Genomic DNA, 15750 nt, shown 5'->3' on the forward strand with positions numbered 1-15750 from the left:
CGTATTTATACTTGAAGCACTAAATAAGGAAAGCCCACCCACTTGCAAGATGGAGCAGGGGTGTTTGGGCAGGTGACACTCCAGTAGAGAGGCCAGGGATAAAGGCGAATCTGAGCCTGGGGCTGGGACTTACCTTCAGAGTCTTGCTCTGGGTCCTCTTTCTGCAAGACCAAGTGTAAGAACTGGACCCTCGCAATCTTATTATCCCAAGAAAGTAAAAACCGATACAATCACGGCAGTGGGTGCCTACGGTTTATTTAACAGCTTATAATTGAAGTTGAGAGTGATTTCAGAACACGCATTAGACAAAAATCTACCTAAAAGTTAGCTGATGGATGCTGAGGGCATCCTTTCTTAGACCAACAGAAAAAAAAACAGAACCCAACGAAGAGTTCGGAAAGCAATTTAAGAGGAAAGTAGCATTACTGTGGCGGGTGCATTTAATGCCTATTTTTCTCTTTATGTTTCTCTTTCCTGTTCTGCTGCTGCGTGCCTTAAGAATCTAAAACAGAACTGAGCTTAGTTCTCCTAACCCTCTGAAACTTGTGTTCTTTAGAGGAGTTCAGAATCACACACTTTTATTTCCACCCATTAGCAGACGCAGGAGGAAATCCCTAGTGTGAATTCCAGACTTTCGGAACCAGAGAACTTTGAAAATCCAAACTACCACAGATCAGCAAACCTTTGCCATCTCTTCGGGAGTTTTGCTTTAAATTTTCCGTGGACTGAGAGTTAAAGGAGACATAGAAGAGTCATATCATTCCTTCCTGCGGTATACACATTCACTCACCAAAAAGCAAAACTTTTGTTTTGTTTTGCACAGTTTCCTACTACATAAAATAGGAAACCCTGCAAAGCAATGAGTTTTCATGATGTTTTATTAACATAATAGTCTTTTCTTTTTTGTACTGGGCAAGGATTTACTTAATACAAAACAAATGCTTAAATTCTTAATACATACATTATCCATTATTATATAATACAAATGTATTTGCCTGCAACATTTCTGTTTGAGCAGATTATTAGAAAAACAACCTTTGTAAATCTTTTTATTTGTTCATTCCTGGATCTCCAACAATGAAATCTGGTCATACTTTTCTATAAAATAATGTGTTCTTTTACAAATGTATTTTATTAGAAACTCTGATGATATTTCAAGTCAATAACAGAAACAAATCAATTTTGATGGAAGAGATCTATTTTTAAAAATACCTCTAGTGTTTTTTAAAATATTAACAACTGTTTTAAAATCACACCTTTTTAAAATGTACTATTCTTTTCTGAACATCACTTTTCTTTCACAGATATGCCGGTGAAATCAAAAAGATTTAGCTAAAATAGGATGACTTCAGAGGATATAGTCCCAACTACTAAGAAAGTTTGTACATTTGGCATTTGATCTAGTACCAGGTCACCAAAAATAGAGAATCTCTTCTCAATCTGAAGCATTAGGTGGTAAGCAAAATGTTCCAAGTGAAGAGAAACATTTGACAAGTTATCTGGACAAATCAAAGGATAATTTTAAAATTTATTAACTGTCAACGAAAAGTCATTCAGTTACAACATTTTTTAGAAGTGTTTTTAGAGTAGAACAGCACATTCAAAACCCAGATGCCTGCATCCCTGATTCAACCTAAATGCTTTTCAGGTGCCTGGCTATTTACAACTTTCCATCACCACTCCAAATCGAGTGCTGTGGCTTAAGAGTTTCTGTAAATAAAATTAAAACACTGATAAAAAATGGGCAAGTAATCCATTTTACTTGGAGCACCAGTTTTCTGAAAGTTAATTCTGATTTAGAGAAAACAAAAACAAAAATCTATCTCATCCTTCCGCTTCTTTTGACGTCCCCTTATTCCCCCTTCTTGTTTATTGTTAATTTGTTTGGTTAAGGGTTTGTTTGGTTTGGTTTGGTGTTTTTGGTTGTCTTGTCTCATTTGTTGAACAGCTCTACCAGCACTTGGCTCAATGTAAACACAAAAATGCACCCGAACCATAAAACTGCTCTTCTTTCAGTTATGTTTTATTTGTAAGTGTTCTGGGACACATCTCCCTGTTGTATGTTGGCGCACAGAAATGGTTCTGATAGAAGGGGGGTGGGGGGGCAATAGAGCAAAGACACAACCAAGGAGAAAGCTCTGCAGACACAACATGGACAGGAGCGGCAGTCAGTGAGACATTGCAGGATTAACACTGGCAGTTTGTAACCACTGTGTGAGCCTGTGCACGAAAGAAAATATTTACAATAATGCTGTGTTCTCAGTGGAAACAGGCAGTAGACTGTGAAATCACACTATCCACAAAACGGTCTACCAGAAAGCTAGCCCAGTTTAGTGCTCAGTTTCAAATGCATAGAATGTTTGTGCTGCAAACAATGATATACAACATAATTAAAACAACGCCTAACCAGAGTAAGACCTAATCGTATTTCTTTCTGCACCTCTCGAATCATGCATGATTTCAGTCTTGTTAAACAGTAGTGTTTCCCCCTCATTTGTTCTGTGTTCACCTTTAGTTACGGTTAAACGTTAGTAGCAAACCATCTCCACGTGAGATCCAAATAGTATCTTGTACACAAAGCAGGCATTTCACCAAACCACCTTCAATGTCTTTCTCATTTTTTTTTTTTTTAAATCCATCAGCAGCTTGGGTTGTTAGTACGAAATACCATATATGTTTTTCTATTTTGGAAACTCATAGTGCAAACTAAAGTTTCTGCAACTCAACATTTATCCCCAGTAATAAATGACCCTGAATAACAACAAGAAGAAGGGAACAAGTGTCCTGCTTTCCCCAGGGACGTGCAGACCTATTTCAGACAAATAAAGCGAGGGGGGGGGTTGTCTTTATATCTTTGAAGTCTTCCTCTCTTCTGGGATTGTGGGTGATTTTTCTTACAGCCAACTTCTGCCCCCAAATGAAAGCAGAAACTTCTCAGCTTTTCCACAACTTCATGTTCTTCCCAGAGACAGAGAAAGGGGGCCTAGAATAGTAGGATGAGTCTTACTCGGGAGAAAGCTGAACATGGAAGTTCCTCTCCTAAGACTTTTCACCCTATCACTCCATTTAAATTAATAGCAAGGAGTGTCAACTCAGCAGACAGTTTGAATGCAGAATGAAAAACAAAGGGCCGGCTAAGGTAAAGTTCTATCAGTGGGGTTGAGAGAAAAAAAAAATATTTTCAGATAATCTGTTCATGCATACATGAACAAAAATGAAAAAGAAAAAAATCATACTGTAGCTGTTATCATGTAATTATCCCAGAATAAAACACTTATTCCAGAGACCTTAATTTCTGTCGTTTAGACTTTCATTGCCTAAGGATCCTCACCTGACCAAGAACAGGCCCCAGGACTTTGGCATCCGCCTCCTGGAAAGGAAGGTTCAGTTTATACAACCAGCCGCTCTCCTAACTCCTTCCAGCTGAGCTCCAGAGCCTTCCTGAGCTGGGGCAAAGCCTTGGCATCTCTTTGGAAAGGGAAATAAATCTAAGAGGGTATGGATGTGAGGATGTCCGATTTCAGAAGGGAAAATTAAACACAGAACTACTAGCTTCCTATCCGGAATTCCATGCTCCAGTTTGCTTGGTTTTCACTTATGACTCACTCGTGTGTGTGCGGAGTTGGGGCGGTGGTAGAAATGATATTGCTCTTTTCTCTTCCTTTGGGGTAAATGAAGTTGCACAACACTGCTCCCCGGACTTAAATTCCTAAAGCATCTTTCTTTGACATTTTCCCCTTCTTTATTTGTCTGGGGTTTTATGTTTTGTTTTGTTTTTGGTGGTGGTTGGTAGTTTTGTCTTTGTACATAGTTCCTTGGTCCCCAGATGATTTTGTTAAGTGTCTCTGGTCAAGAAAACGGTCCATCCCCGGTTCTTCCCCCATCTCTCCCCCCCCACCCTAGTCCCCAGAACCATCCTGCTCCTCAAAACCTCGGCTCTAGTCTTTGCTCTCCTTCCCCCCACGCCCAGCTCACCCAAATGCCTCCCAATTCTCTCCTACCATCCCATCCTTCTCCACATCCAACACCCCTGTCCTCTAGGCTGGGGGACGGTTGGGGCAGGGTGCAGAGTGGGGCTGAGGAAAGGGCGAGAGAAGGGACTCCCCAAACGCAGGCAGGATAACGGACACTCTAAATGAGGGGAAGTAGGCCAGAGGAGAGGAAACGCACCCCTCAGCTCCCCAGTCTGCCCCACCCGGCACCTCACACCCTCCTCAGTAAGTGGCAGAGAATTTCATCCGCTTCTGCTTCTGTCTCTGGTTGCAAAACCACACCCGCACCACGTTCTTTTTGAGGTCCAGTTTCTCGGCGATGGCGGCGATCTTCTCCGACGAGGGCCGGGGTTGTACCGCAAAGTAGGCCTCGAGGGAGCGCTTCTCCGGCGCGGCGATGGAAGTCCGCTTGCGCTTCTTCTCGCCGCCGTTGAAGAGCTCGGGCTTGTTCATTTTCTCGCGCTGGGCGCCCTCGGCCTCCTCCAGCCACGCCTGCAGGATGGGCTTGAGCGCGATCATGTTGTTGTGCGAGAGCGTGAGCGACTCGAACCTGCAGATGGTGCTCTGGCTGAGCGAGCCCACGCCCGGGATCTTGAGGTTGGCCAGCGCCGAGCCCACGTCGGCCTGCGTCACGCCCAGCTTGATGCGCCGCTGCTTGAAGCGCTCGGCGAACGCCTCGAGCTCGCGCGGGTCCGTGTCCGAGTCGCAGATGGACGCCAGGCCCGCCGCGCCCACCACCGCCGCCGCCGCCGACGCGGCCGCCACCTGCCCGGCCGCCGCCGCCGCCGCCGCCGCCGCCGCGCCGTGGTGTGCGGCCGCGGCCACCAGCCCCGGGTGCGGCAGCCCGGACGGCATGTTCATGGCGGCCGCGGCCGCCGGGTGCGACAGGTGGCCCAGGCCGTGCATGTGCGGGTGCGGGTGCGCCGAGCCGCCCAAGAGCCCGCCGCCCGGGCCGCCGCCGCCCCCCGGGCCGCCGCCGCCGCCGCCACCCCCGGGGCCGCCGCCGCCCGGGCCACCGCCGCCCCCCGGGCCGCCTCCGCCCCCGGGGCCGTCGTGGGCGCCGCCGCCGCCGCCCGCCGCGCCCGCGCCCCCCGCGCCGGCCATGAGCGCGAGCGACGGCGACGAGATGTGGTCCAGCAGATCGCCGGGCTCGAGCGCCTGGTGGTGGTGGTGGTGGTGGTGGTGGTGCGCCAGGGGCACGGTGGACGTGGACGTGCAGGGCACGCTGTTCATCGTGTGGTACGTGGCGTCCGGCTTGAAGGGGTGGCTCTTGCCCTGGGACACCGCGATGTCCACGGCCGCCAGCGCCTCGGCCCGCGCCAGCAGCGTCTCGTCCAGGCTGGCGAAGAGGTTGCTCTGCAGCTGCAGGCGACACAAACCAAACCAAAAAAAGGAAAGAAAAGGGGGAGAAACCACCAAAAAACAAAACCAAAAAAACCCAACAACAACAACAAAAACCACACACACAAAAACAAACACACAAGCCGGAAAAAAAAAAAAGCACAGGCAAAAAGGCAAACACAATGCGACCAAAATAACAACGGGGGGTGGGAAGAACGGGGTGAACGGAGGAGTGGGGGACGCGTTGAGAACGAGCAGGGGAACATAAGGGGAGGGGGACAGGGCAGCAGCGAAGGGCGGAGAAGGGGACACGGGGAGACATTCCGGGAAGGGGAACGGGAGACGGGGAAAAAAAGGGGGGGGCGAAAAGAAGAAGAAAAAGAAGAAACGGAGATGTCACTCGAAGCTAAGCACCCGCGTTCCACACCCGAGCGAGCCTAGAGATCGCCTTGGGCAGGCGTGAAATGAACAGAGAAAAGTGCAGCAAAGTCGAGAGCCGCGGCCCCAGCGCTGCCCCGCGGATCGCGGGCGCTGGACAGAGGCCCCGGGCAGACGGAACACGACCTTAAGCGCCCCTGGACACACGTGCCTCACAGCGGGACCCCTCTAAAAATAATAATAATAATAAAATAAAAAACAACAACTCCGACCCGGGGCGACGCACGGCAGCCCCCCGACATGCAGCACCTCGGAGCGGGGGAGGGGGCGCGCGCGCGGGCGGGCCGGGGCCGCGGGCTTGTGGGGGGGCGCTTACCGGCGGCGTGGGCAGGCAGGCCCGCCGGATGGCCTCGGAGCTGGAGTGCAGCGACGGGTACTTGTGCTCAGGGAGGGTGGGATGCATGGCAAAGTGAGGCTGCTTGCTGTTCATGGACATCATCTTGACGGCTGGGCATGGAAAGGTATCCACAAACACTCGCAAAGTCCGCCGCAAAGTGCGCACCCGCCGGCTGGCTCGCCCGGCCGGCCGGCCTCCCTGCCGAGGCTGCGGCCGCGGCGGCCCGGGGCGGCTCGCACTGGCCTCGCCGCGGGGCTGCTCCCGCCGCTGCCGCCGCCGCTGCTCCCGCCGGCCGCCGCCGCTGCTGCCTCGGACCGCACCGCGCAGAGCGCCGCCCGCGCGCCGGTCTCGCGAGCCCGCTCCTTCCAAGAGCTCTCTAGCCCAGCGCGCCGACGGGCTGCACTCCTCTTACACCTGCGCCCCACTTCTCGCGGCCGGCCCGGGGAGCTCTCGCGAGAGCTCGCGGCCCCGCCGCCGCCGCCGCCGCCGCCGCGCTGACAGGCATCAGCTGTCTCCGTCCGTCTGGCGCGCGTTCTCCCTTGGCCGCGGCGCCGTGCCTGGGCGGGCGGGCGAGCGAGCGCGCGCGCGCTCGTCGAGCAGCCACCGGCAGCGCGTGGGAGCCGCTCTTATAGTGACCACCAGCAAGGACAAGGCAGGTGATGCACCTGTAGCTGGCCAGGCATGCGCACTGCACGCCTCACCTTTCCCACCGCGGGTCTGCAAAGATCAGAGAGGCCAGCTATTGTCTCAGGGTAGGCATCTTTTGGAGGAAGACGGAGGATGCACGCACTCTTCCGTGTGTGTGTGTGTGTGCGTGTGTGTGTGCGTGTGTGCGCGTGTGTGTGTGTGATTTCCTGCCACCCTGTCGCATACCCAGAATATGTGCGCATTATTTGGGCACACCTCCACGACTGGGTGCCTAACAAGCTGTTATATAATGTATACAGAGAGGCATTTGGATGTTAAATTATGCCCGTGCATTCCCCTGTATGTGGAGAAAAACAACAACACAGAAACGCGATGCGGAAGATGCTGTCTTTATGCTGCAGAACTTGTTTCTTTCATGGTTTATAAATAGGCTCTTGGAGAATAATAGCTGTGACAGACAGTTGTTTGAAGCAGTCAGACGCTATTGATTTCCACGTAATTTAATTTCTCTGCATACTTCGTTGTTGTTGTGAATCTAACTGTGTCAGGCACCACCAGTGACAGTCACTTAGGAGCCACAAGGAGCCTGTGCTTTTCTACTTAGGAAAGGCTGTTGAAATGAAATTGGGCATTTCTCTTATTGTTTGTCTCCTTTCACCGTGTACAAACTCACTTTTCAAAGCGGCGCTAGGTGATCTGAGGCTTCTTGTCATCAAAAGGGAAAAATAGTTAACAGGGTGTAGCCGAGGATCTTTTCCTCTCTGGTCACACACACACACACACACACACACACACACACACTCCCACGCGCTCGCGCACACACACAGACACGCGCGCGCACACACTTTTTGCTGGAAACTCCAGGAAAAGAAAATCACTCCAGAGAAGGGAGAATGAGATGTTGAAAAAAGGACTTTCTTTTGCATCGTTTTGGCCCCTGGCGTTTTATCTCTGATTGCTTATATTGTTTTTCTTCCCTAGGATACAGGATGAAGCTAACTTATAGGAGATTGTAATTCAAAATATTAATTCAAATCAGATTGAAGGAACTGGTACCTGTCTGGTCCAGCCTTTAATAATAATAATAATAATAAGACTGTGAAATCAGACCTAAGAAGAAATTAATTAACCAACCTGTTATATTTCTCTCATGTAGCAGGAAGATCAAGGGCCTCTCAGGGGAGTCTCAGCTCGGGTGCCTAAGTCCCTAAGGACACAGTTCTTGCCTAGGGTGATAATAACGGTCCAGATGTTATCACATCTGCTAGTGAGAGAGCTTGAGAGAGGCAAGAAACTGCTTATGGGAAGCAGAGATCAGATAAATAATCTTTCAGGTCACTCACATACCAAGGAGGTCTGCATTTTCACCAAAGGGCAGATCTCACTTCTGCAAACCTGAATCTGCAATCCAGCAGATTTTATTCTCCTTTGCTTTAAAACATGTGTGTGTCTTCAGGATACCCACTCGGGTTATTCAGATCGCAAGAAGAGCCCACAGGCGTCCCTGGCTTTTTCTTTCTTTCCTTTCTGTCCTCCCACCCCCTCCCTCTCTTCCAGCCTGAGAGGGAAATGAGAAGGATGTTCATTTGCTGGTGCAAGAAGGAGCCACTTCTTCATCCATTATGTGATTCCCCAGGGAGCGCTAAATGCAACTTTATCTCAGCAGGAATGGACCATGAGCGGGACGTCGCTGGAGGGAAAGAGTGAGTCCTCTGGTCCCTGTCCCACCGGGGGGCCGGGCATAATCTAATCTTAACCTAATCCTTTCTGACACCCACTGCAGTGGGTCCCCACGCTCTTTTGTGGGGTGCAGGACAGAACGCCCTGCTTTCTTAGTAGCAAACTCCAGCAGTCTGGACTCCCAGGTCCCTGGGAAATGCTTGCCTCTAGGGACCTTAAATGGTTTAGGACAGACTGAAAGGCAAACAGGTTTGTGGCCAGATGGATCCATTGGGAGGGGCCTGGAGGGCATGGTGTCCTTACCTACCCCAAGCAGACCTCAGTTCACCCTTCTGACCCCGCTGGGACGTGCAATATTCTGAAGTCAGGGACTGACTAACCATCCCAAGACTCCCTCCCTCCCTCCCCTCTCTTTGGCAGCTGGGGTACTTTTCTCTCTCTGAGTGAGGCCAGACTTCTACCCTATCCTTTTTGCTGGGACTGGAAATAAGGGTCCAATCCAAAGGTCATCTGTGCCTCATTTTGTTTTCCACCGTGACACTTGTAACGAACAGAGATTTATCAAATAACACTTGTACTTAAAGAAGAGAAGGGGCCAGGAACAAGAGAAAAAGTCAGGAAGTGCACAACAAGCCAAGGCTGATTGGGGGTGACAACACCTGGGAAGGGGTCTCCTTAGAAGGTCACGCTCGGAACAGAATGTGCTTGCCCTAGGCAGATGCGCCCTGCCTGCTCTTTTCATAGTCCCCTGGCCAGCGTCTCATCTTCCTTCCTTAAACCTTTGCCCAGCCCTGATCTGGGACAGTACCAGGCGGTGGAGATAAAAGGAGCTGTGATTTACGAGGGTCTGATCTCTAGATGTTGATGATCTATGCGCAGGTCTAAGCAACAGGAAGAGGGTATGTGTGCTATAGGTGTAGGATTTGTGAGGCCAGCTTGACGCACGGGAGTACAAAATGATGCTTGGAGAGCCATCCTGTCCCAGGCTGCATACCCTCAGCGCCACGCTACCCTGGGACACTTCCTTAGGAAGGGTCAAAGGAATGGCTGGTAGGCCTAGGCTCTGCCCTCCCATATGCCACTGCTCTGTGTTCTTGGCATGGCAAGGGCTGTAACTAGTTGGCCCCTGCCTGGGTTAATGGTGCCCACATAGGGTCTGTGTCTTGGCATGAATTCTGGGGCAGTTTTCCCCCACCTTCTCGTTTAATGACCAACACAGATGACCACCCCCCCTCTCTCCATCTCATAGCTTTGCATTTTATCAAGAGAGGGTAATGAATGCACAGCTATTGATTTCCAAGGAATTTCTGCCCCCAGGGACAGGGAGTCTATCATCTGGATCAGAGACACATTTCTTTCCCTCATTAATTAATTTTCTCCTCCTCCTTTGGCAGCACCCCTTTACAGAACTAGAGAGACACTGGTTAGTTAGGGTGAGGACACAGGAGAGGATCTGAGCAAAGGCCTGCTCAGCGGGGGAGAAAGCTCTTCCTCTTGGCCCCACCCTTCACCCAGGAGGATGAGCATGACCTCTGCTGCCCATCTGGATACTAGCTTGTTCCTTCCAGCAGGACGCTGGAAACTGAGTTTCAGGTATACCCTCCAACTCCGTGGCTTCTCTCCAGGGGGTGACAGTCTGTGAACAGGGGGAAGCCCCAGGAAGAGGGTATTTGTGGTGACAGCCGTGGCAGGTGTCGTGGGAGTGACCCGGGGAAGTCCAGGTCATGCAGGCGGTGCTACCCAGACTGGGAGTCATGCATCTGCAGCCACTGTCTAATTTAACAGGAGACACTTTTCCAGGCTCAGAGAGAGATCAGCGTCCATAAGCAACTCAAAGGCCCAGAGTGCTGGCTTCAAAGGCCAGGTATCACAGTGTGACCGTCCAGATAGAGGGGATGTCGGCTTAGGTAGGGCTTGAGGTGTCCTAGCGGAGGACTCACGTTGAAAGTCCCGTGCCTCCTCACTCCAAAGCTGCACTGGGGAGGATTGGTGTGGTCTCAGGACCTCCTCCCCAGGGAGGTGCCTGACCTCTTATATCTTCCTCCCAGAGCATCTCAGCCTTGCCAGCCCTGCCCAGGGCCCAGGACCTTCTCTAGTGTCCTGGGACTCTGGACGGGGCAGGGCCGCCCCCGACTAGTGCTGGCTGGTGGCCCTGTCCTGCGTGGTCCACGGGGCCTAGTACACCCTTGAGCTCAACCCCGCGATGCCACGTTAGGACTCCAGGCGCATTTCCGGGAAGCCACGGGTCCTTGCTCTCTACCCCCACCCTTCACACTTGGCCTCCCTTGGTCTGCCAGGTCCAGGCCTGAGAAGCTTTGGGTCTACCCCGGTCTTTTCCAAGAATTCTCAGTCCACACTCGGATGGACAGCAGTTAGTGCAGAGATCTCAAGTGAAACAGTAGGAAAAGCCATGATTTCTTTTTCTCTCTCCACTCTCTCCTCTTCTCCTCCTCCCTCCCCCCCATCCCCTCCTCCTTTTCCTGGTCATTTAGCTGAGATGCAACTTCCTTTGGGGGCATCTTACTGAATGTGGCCACCCCACCCAAAGGTGACCTTGCAGCCGGATTGGGCATCCCAAGTAAGTTCATTATAGGTCACTGCGCTTAGCGTTGGTTACATTATATACAGATTTGTGTTCATTTCCACTCTAATCTCTCATCAAGCCCACCTACCTTAGGAAACCCTCCCGGAGAGACCCAAGAGAACACCCCTCACGGGTGCTGGGCCTCCCTGCCTGTCAGTCGACACTGTTACTTTTGCAGGTCAAACGATCACTGTTGTCGGCTTAACAAGGCCACCGGCCCCTGGGGTTTAGGGCCCTGAAGAACAGAGGCTCCACTGCTCCATCTGCGCCCTGCGGGCTCAAGGCTGGAGGAGCCCGCCGTTCAGAGAAGGCGCGTCCAGGTCCCCGGGTTAAAAAAAAAACGACAGACAAACTCGTCCACAGGTACGCTGGCCCCTGACCCCACGCGACACGATGCAAGTTCTGTAGCCTTCCCGTGTCAGACACCCGCTGACCGGCCGCTGGGTCCCGGACACACGCTCGCCCTGCTTTTGGGACCCGCTACCGGCGGCGAGGACCAGCAGTTCCGCCCAAGGGACATTGTGAGGATGGAGAAGGGTGCGCTCGCCGGCCTCCGCTGGCTCCCCTCGGCCTCCAGAAACTGGATCCCTCGAGGGTCTGGAAGCCGTGGAGGAAACCGCGCGGCAGCCAGTCCAAGCCCGGGAGTGCAGAGCTGGGTCCTGCCGCCCGGCTCTCCAGCTCGCTGCGCTGCCGCCAGCCGCCCCTCCTTCCCGCCGCCCGCACAAATCAAAGCCCCTTGCGAGGGACTGGGAAATAGTTGCCTTGTCATGTAACACATTGCCCTGATTTATTATAAAATTTTAACGAAATCATGCATATTTTAACAGCCTTTAATCACTGCATGAAAATTTAATTCATGGACTGTAGCGCGTTTAAATAAATGAAGTGTTAATTCATTAGGATTAATTAATTTGTTAAAGGATTGTGTGCAAGGTTAAGGTGGAAAGAAAACTCTTTGTTGGTTTCGCGTCTTAATCGCCAGGTTTCGAGAGTGATAATAAAATGAAAGGAAACCACGGGAACCGGCTGGTGGAATGCGGCCTGGGAAGGACCAGCCAAGAGCGCCCTCAAGAGCGCGGGAAACTTGGGCTGGAGGATCTGGGGCGGGTGGGTCCTCCCTAGTGACTGCGAAGGGGAGGGCTGGGCAGAGGGGGAGCTGGCAGGGATCCCAAATGGCTGAGTTCCTAGGGATGAGCAGTGGGGAAAGGGACTGAGCTGCTGCGGGTGGGCCAGACCCCACCTCCGCACCCTAAACCCTGGGGTGACCTTCCCCAAGCCCTCAGAGGGCCAAAGCTCGCCTTAATGGACAGCAGATAGCCGGCCCCGCCATCTCCAAAGCCTCCCAGCGCCTAGGGAGCCGCTGTCTCGTCACCAGGCCGCCGGTTCAGGCGGCTGGAGCGAGACCCAGAGTCTCGGGGGATTCTGAAAAGAGGAGGAGCGACGCTCCACTTGAAAGCTGTGGCTGGAGCAATACCGGAAACCCTTTGTCGTTAGGAGCTTTTGCCTTCCGTACCTCTTCCAAGAAGGCTGCTAAAAAACATTTCCCCTTCAGACAGACACGCACAAGAGAGGTCCTCTTCTGAACGAACTCGTCTTCACCTTTCAAGACTCTAAGCAGAAAACACCTCTGTGAAGCTTCCAGACGTCCTCACCCTTCACCTATGTTGTAAGAATAAAATAGGACCAAAATTCCATCCTCTCTCCTCACAGAAGTTTTGGTAAATGCCTGAAGCAAATCTTTGCCCTTTGGAGAATGGGTCTTTGGACCCTAACTAACACAAAAAGTCCTCAGGTCTACACAACAGTTTAATCCATCCAACCTTTATTAGAGACCGCCCACTGCTCTCTATCACATAACCAGAGACCTTACTGAGAAAGAGGTACTGCAACTCAAGGTGTTCTAGACTGCCACAGTCACACCAAACTGAGCTCACCCTAGCCGTGCTCCAGATGGATTCTTAAATCTGTGCCTTAATAGATGCTTCCTCGCCGTGAGTAGGGTTCCGAGAATTAGGCAATAAATGTTCACTCTGCACTCTGAGATCATTGCTTAAAAGGTTTTCTCTCTGCCAAGTATTATTAAGGGGATCGGGTTACATAGTGATAGGCGAGGGCTGCTTTGTAGGACTCCCACAGACAGGGATGGAAGACCTTCTGTGAGGCTTTGGGAAACTCTTCTAGTCTAACAGGCTGCACACCGAGAACTGTTCATTTCAATTTGATACTCTCTGCACATACCATCCACAGGTACAGCATGAGGGAGAAAATCCCCTGTATGTGTTACATTTTTAATACTAGAAATCATCAGGTCTGCAGAAACAATATGGTCCTGAAACATGACACAGCCCAAGACCAAGGTCTCCCCTTGTTCAGTGGTGCCTTTGTTCCAAGCCAACAGACAGCAAAAAGAGGAAAGCCATGCAGATTAGAAACCAGGGGGCTGTAAAGCTTGGTCCTCTTTCAGGATGTGTGTGTGTGTGTGTGTGTGTGTGTGTGTGTTAGCTAATTCAATAAAACTTTTAACTTTTAAATGGAATGAAGATTTTTAATGAAGAGGACTCTACTGTCCTAACAAGAAGCCTCTAACATCTTGTTTAGAGAGCTAAGTAGATATAGCTTTTTAGAGAGTAACAATCAAAAGCTGTTCCTATAAAAACATGAACTGTCCTTACCAAGTGTGTCTGGACAAGTGTTACCATTTTCCAACATAGATAGCTTAAGTGAAATGAACCAATGGGCAAGGTCCAGTTCATACAAATGTCAGCTAATGGGAATCCTGAAAAGCACCGTGTGCTCAACAACTGTGCCACCAGACATCCTAACAAACCAGATTAGACTCAAGAAAACAGGCAGAAATTGAATGTTACTTAGAAACACACGGATACTCCCAAGACATATTAAAAAGAATCCTTGAGAAACTCCAACCACACTCACCTTTTTCTTTTTCTTTTTTTTTTTTGTACAAATGTGGACAAGGAAGATAATCTCCTCTGCAGCTGGACATCCAGCTCCAAGCTATGGTTCCATACCATTCCAGCCGTGTGGTTACTGACTCTGCTTGGGCTTCCACAAATTGGAAGTTTTCCAAGTGAATCATATGAAATGGAGGATAGAAAAATATTTGGCTTCAAGTGTTTTAGTTTGTTTTTTCAGTCAGTCCCCTGTACCACAGGCTGGCCTTTATCTTGATGTGTAGTTGAGGATGACTTTGAACTAAAATAACAAAACAAAAACTTTTATATGTGTGCTTGCTTTGCCTGTGTTTGTGCACCACGTGCAAACGTGCCCTCAGAGGCCAGAAGAGGCTGGCTGATCCCTTGAGTTGCCTGGGTGCTGAGACTGGAAGAGGTCTTCTGGAAGAGCAGCCAGTGTTCTTAATCACTGTGATCATCTAGTTTTCACCCCCCAACTGCTGGGATCAGTGGTGTGATGCATCGCATAGGATTTATGCAGTGCCTGCCAGGAAAGGACTTCACCAGCCCAGCTACATTCCCAACCCTTCAATGGTACTTTGTTCAGAGTGGACATAGTATGCACATTTGAAAATCTGTGGAAAAAACTAACCGTTTGTTAGGAAATCAGATACTGAGAGTAAGGGAGACAAGAATGTGACTGGAGTCAAATCCTATACAATTACCCCTGTAGTTGAGGAAGATGATGGTTTTAATATACATCACTGTAATAAATATTTTTTAAGGGAGGATGGAAGGATGTTTTTGAAGGTAAGCATCTAAGAAATATTCTGGCCCAAGAAGGATGCACTCACCCATGCTAGTCATTGGTAAAACTAGGCTACAAATTTCAACCTCTATGGCATAATGGTGGTACGCAAACTGATTAAAAATAGACACACTCTTGATTATGGAATTTGTGAGGTTGTCTTGGCCCATTTGGGCTGATCATAGAAAAAAATAGAAATGTCTTGCAGTTTTGTAGGCTAGAAGTTTAGAATCAAGGTATCAGAAGATACAGGGTTTGATATGGACCTGTTCTCTGCTGCAAAGACAGTGGCTACTGGCTATGTCTAGAAGAGGCAGGCAAGTGTGGTCATTAACACCACTCCTCTATGACTTGACCACTTCCAGTGGTCCCAGCTCTTAATATCAGTGCCTTGGGGGTTAGACTTCAATATAAGTAATTTGGGGGATATTCAGGCTACAGCACTCTTATATTTACCATGACAAAAATCCTTAATTTCTATATGAATTCTAAATGTATAACTAACTGTATCATCAAAGATGTTTAAACTGTCACCAGCTCTGAAAATATCCATTAGTTTTACCATGGCAAAAAAATGAATTCCTGGAAAATATGTATGATAAAACAAATACTACCCTGTTAGCTTTTCTCCCCTTGGTTATTGTTTCTTCTAAAAGTGGAGAACATGATTCTCTAGATCATAAAAGTGATTTGTTGTATTTTTTATGGTTTCCTTGAATCCTCAGAGTCTATTATAACAAGGGTCAGCAAATTCTTAAGGAAAAGGGCAGACAGTACATATTTTAGGCTTTCCAAGCCACAGTTGCTGTTACAAGTATTCCACTCTCCTGCTCCTGCTCCTCTCAGGAGCAGACACAGACACTTACAGTGCAGCAGCGTCCCAATAAGCCTTTATTTTGAAACATAATTTGAATTTCAGATCATTTTCTTGTGGCACAGGGTACCTTTTTCTTTTATTAAAAAAAATGTACATAGGAACATTACAAAACTCTGATTTTTCTTTTTCTTTC

The 15750-nt window shown here is 49.7% G+C and overlaps 1 protein-coding gene across 1 annotated transcript; it reads right to left on the reverse strand.

The window, feature by feature from the left end:
- Window positions 1-238: 238 nt before the first annotated feature.
- On the reverse strand, window positions 239-6533 carry Pou4f1 (POU class 4 homeobox 1). The gene is made up of 2 exons (XM_076545526.1): window positions 6088-6533; window positions 239-5354 (listed from the first exon to the last, which is right to left on the reverse strand). Exons 1-2 carry the CDS (start codon window positions 6208-6210, stop codon window positions 4215-4217), a joined length of 1263 nt encoding a protein of 420 aa, XP_076401641.1. The 5' UTR covers window positions 6211-6533; the 3' UTR covers window positions 239-4214.
- Between the last annotated feature and the right edge of the window lie 9217 nt (window positions 6534-15750).

Source organism: Peromyscus maniculatus, chromosome 9 (genome assembly GCF_049852395.1).
Source record: "Peromyscus maniculatus bairdii isolate BWxNUB_F1_BW_parent chromosome 9, HU_Pman_BW_mat_3.1, whole genome shotgun sequence".
NCBI classification, from domain to species: Eukaryota; Metazoa; Chordata; class Mammalia; order Rodentia; family Cricetidae; genus Peromyscus; species Peromyscus maniculatus.

Bases quoted from the DNA above. Each gene is read 5' to 3' on its own strand.
- Pou4f1 (XM_076545526.1), bottom strand. From the start codon at position 6,210: ATGATGTCCATGAACAGCAAGCAGCCTCACTTTGCCATGCATCCCACC. The intron at 5,355-6,087 runs GTAAGCGCCCCC...TGTCGCCTGCAG, and splicing joins CCTGCCTGCCCACGCCGCCG to CTGCAGAGCAACCTCTTCGC.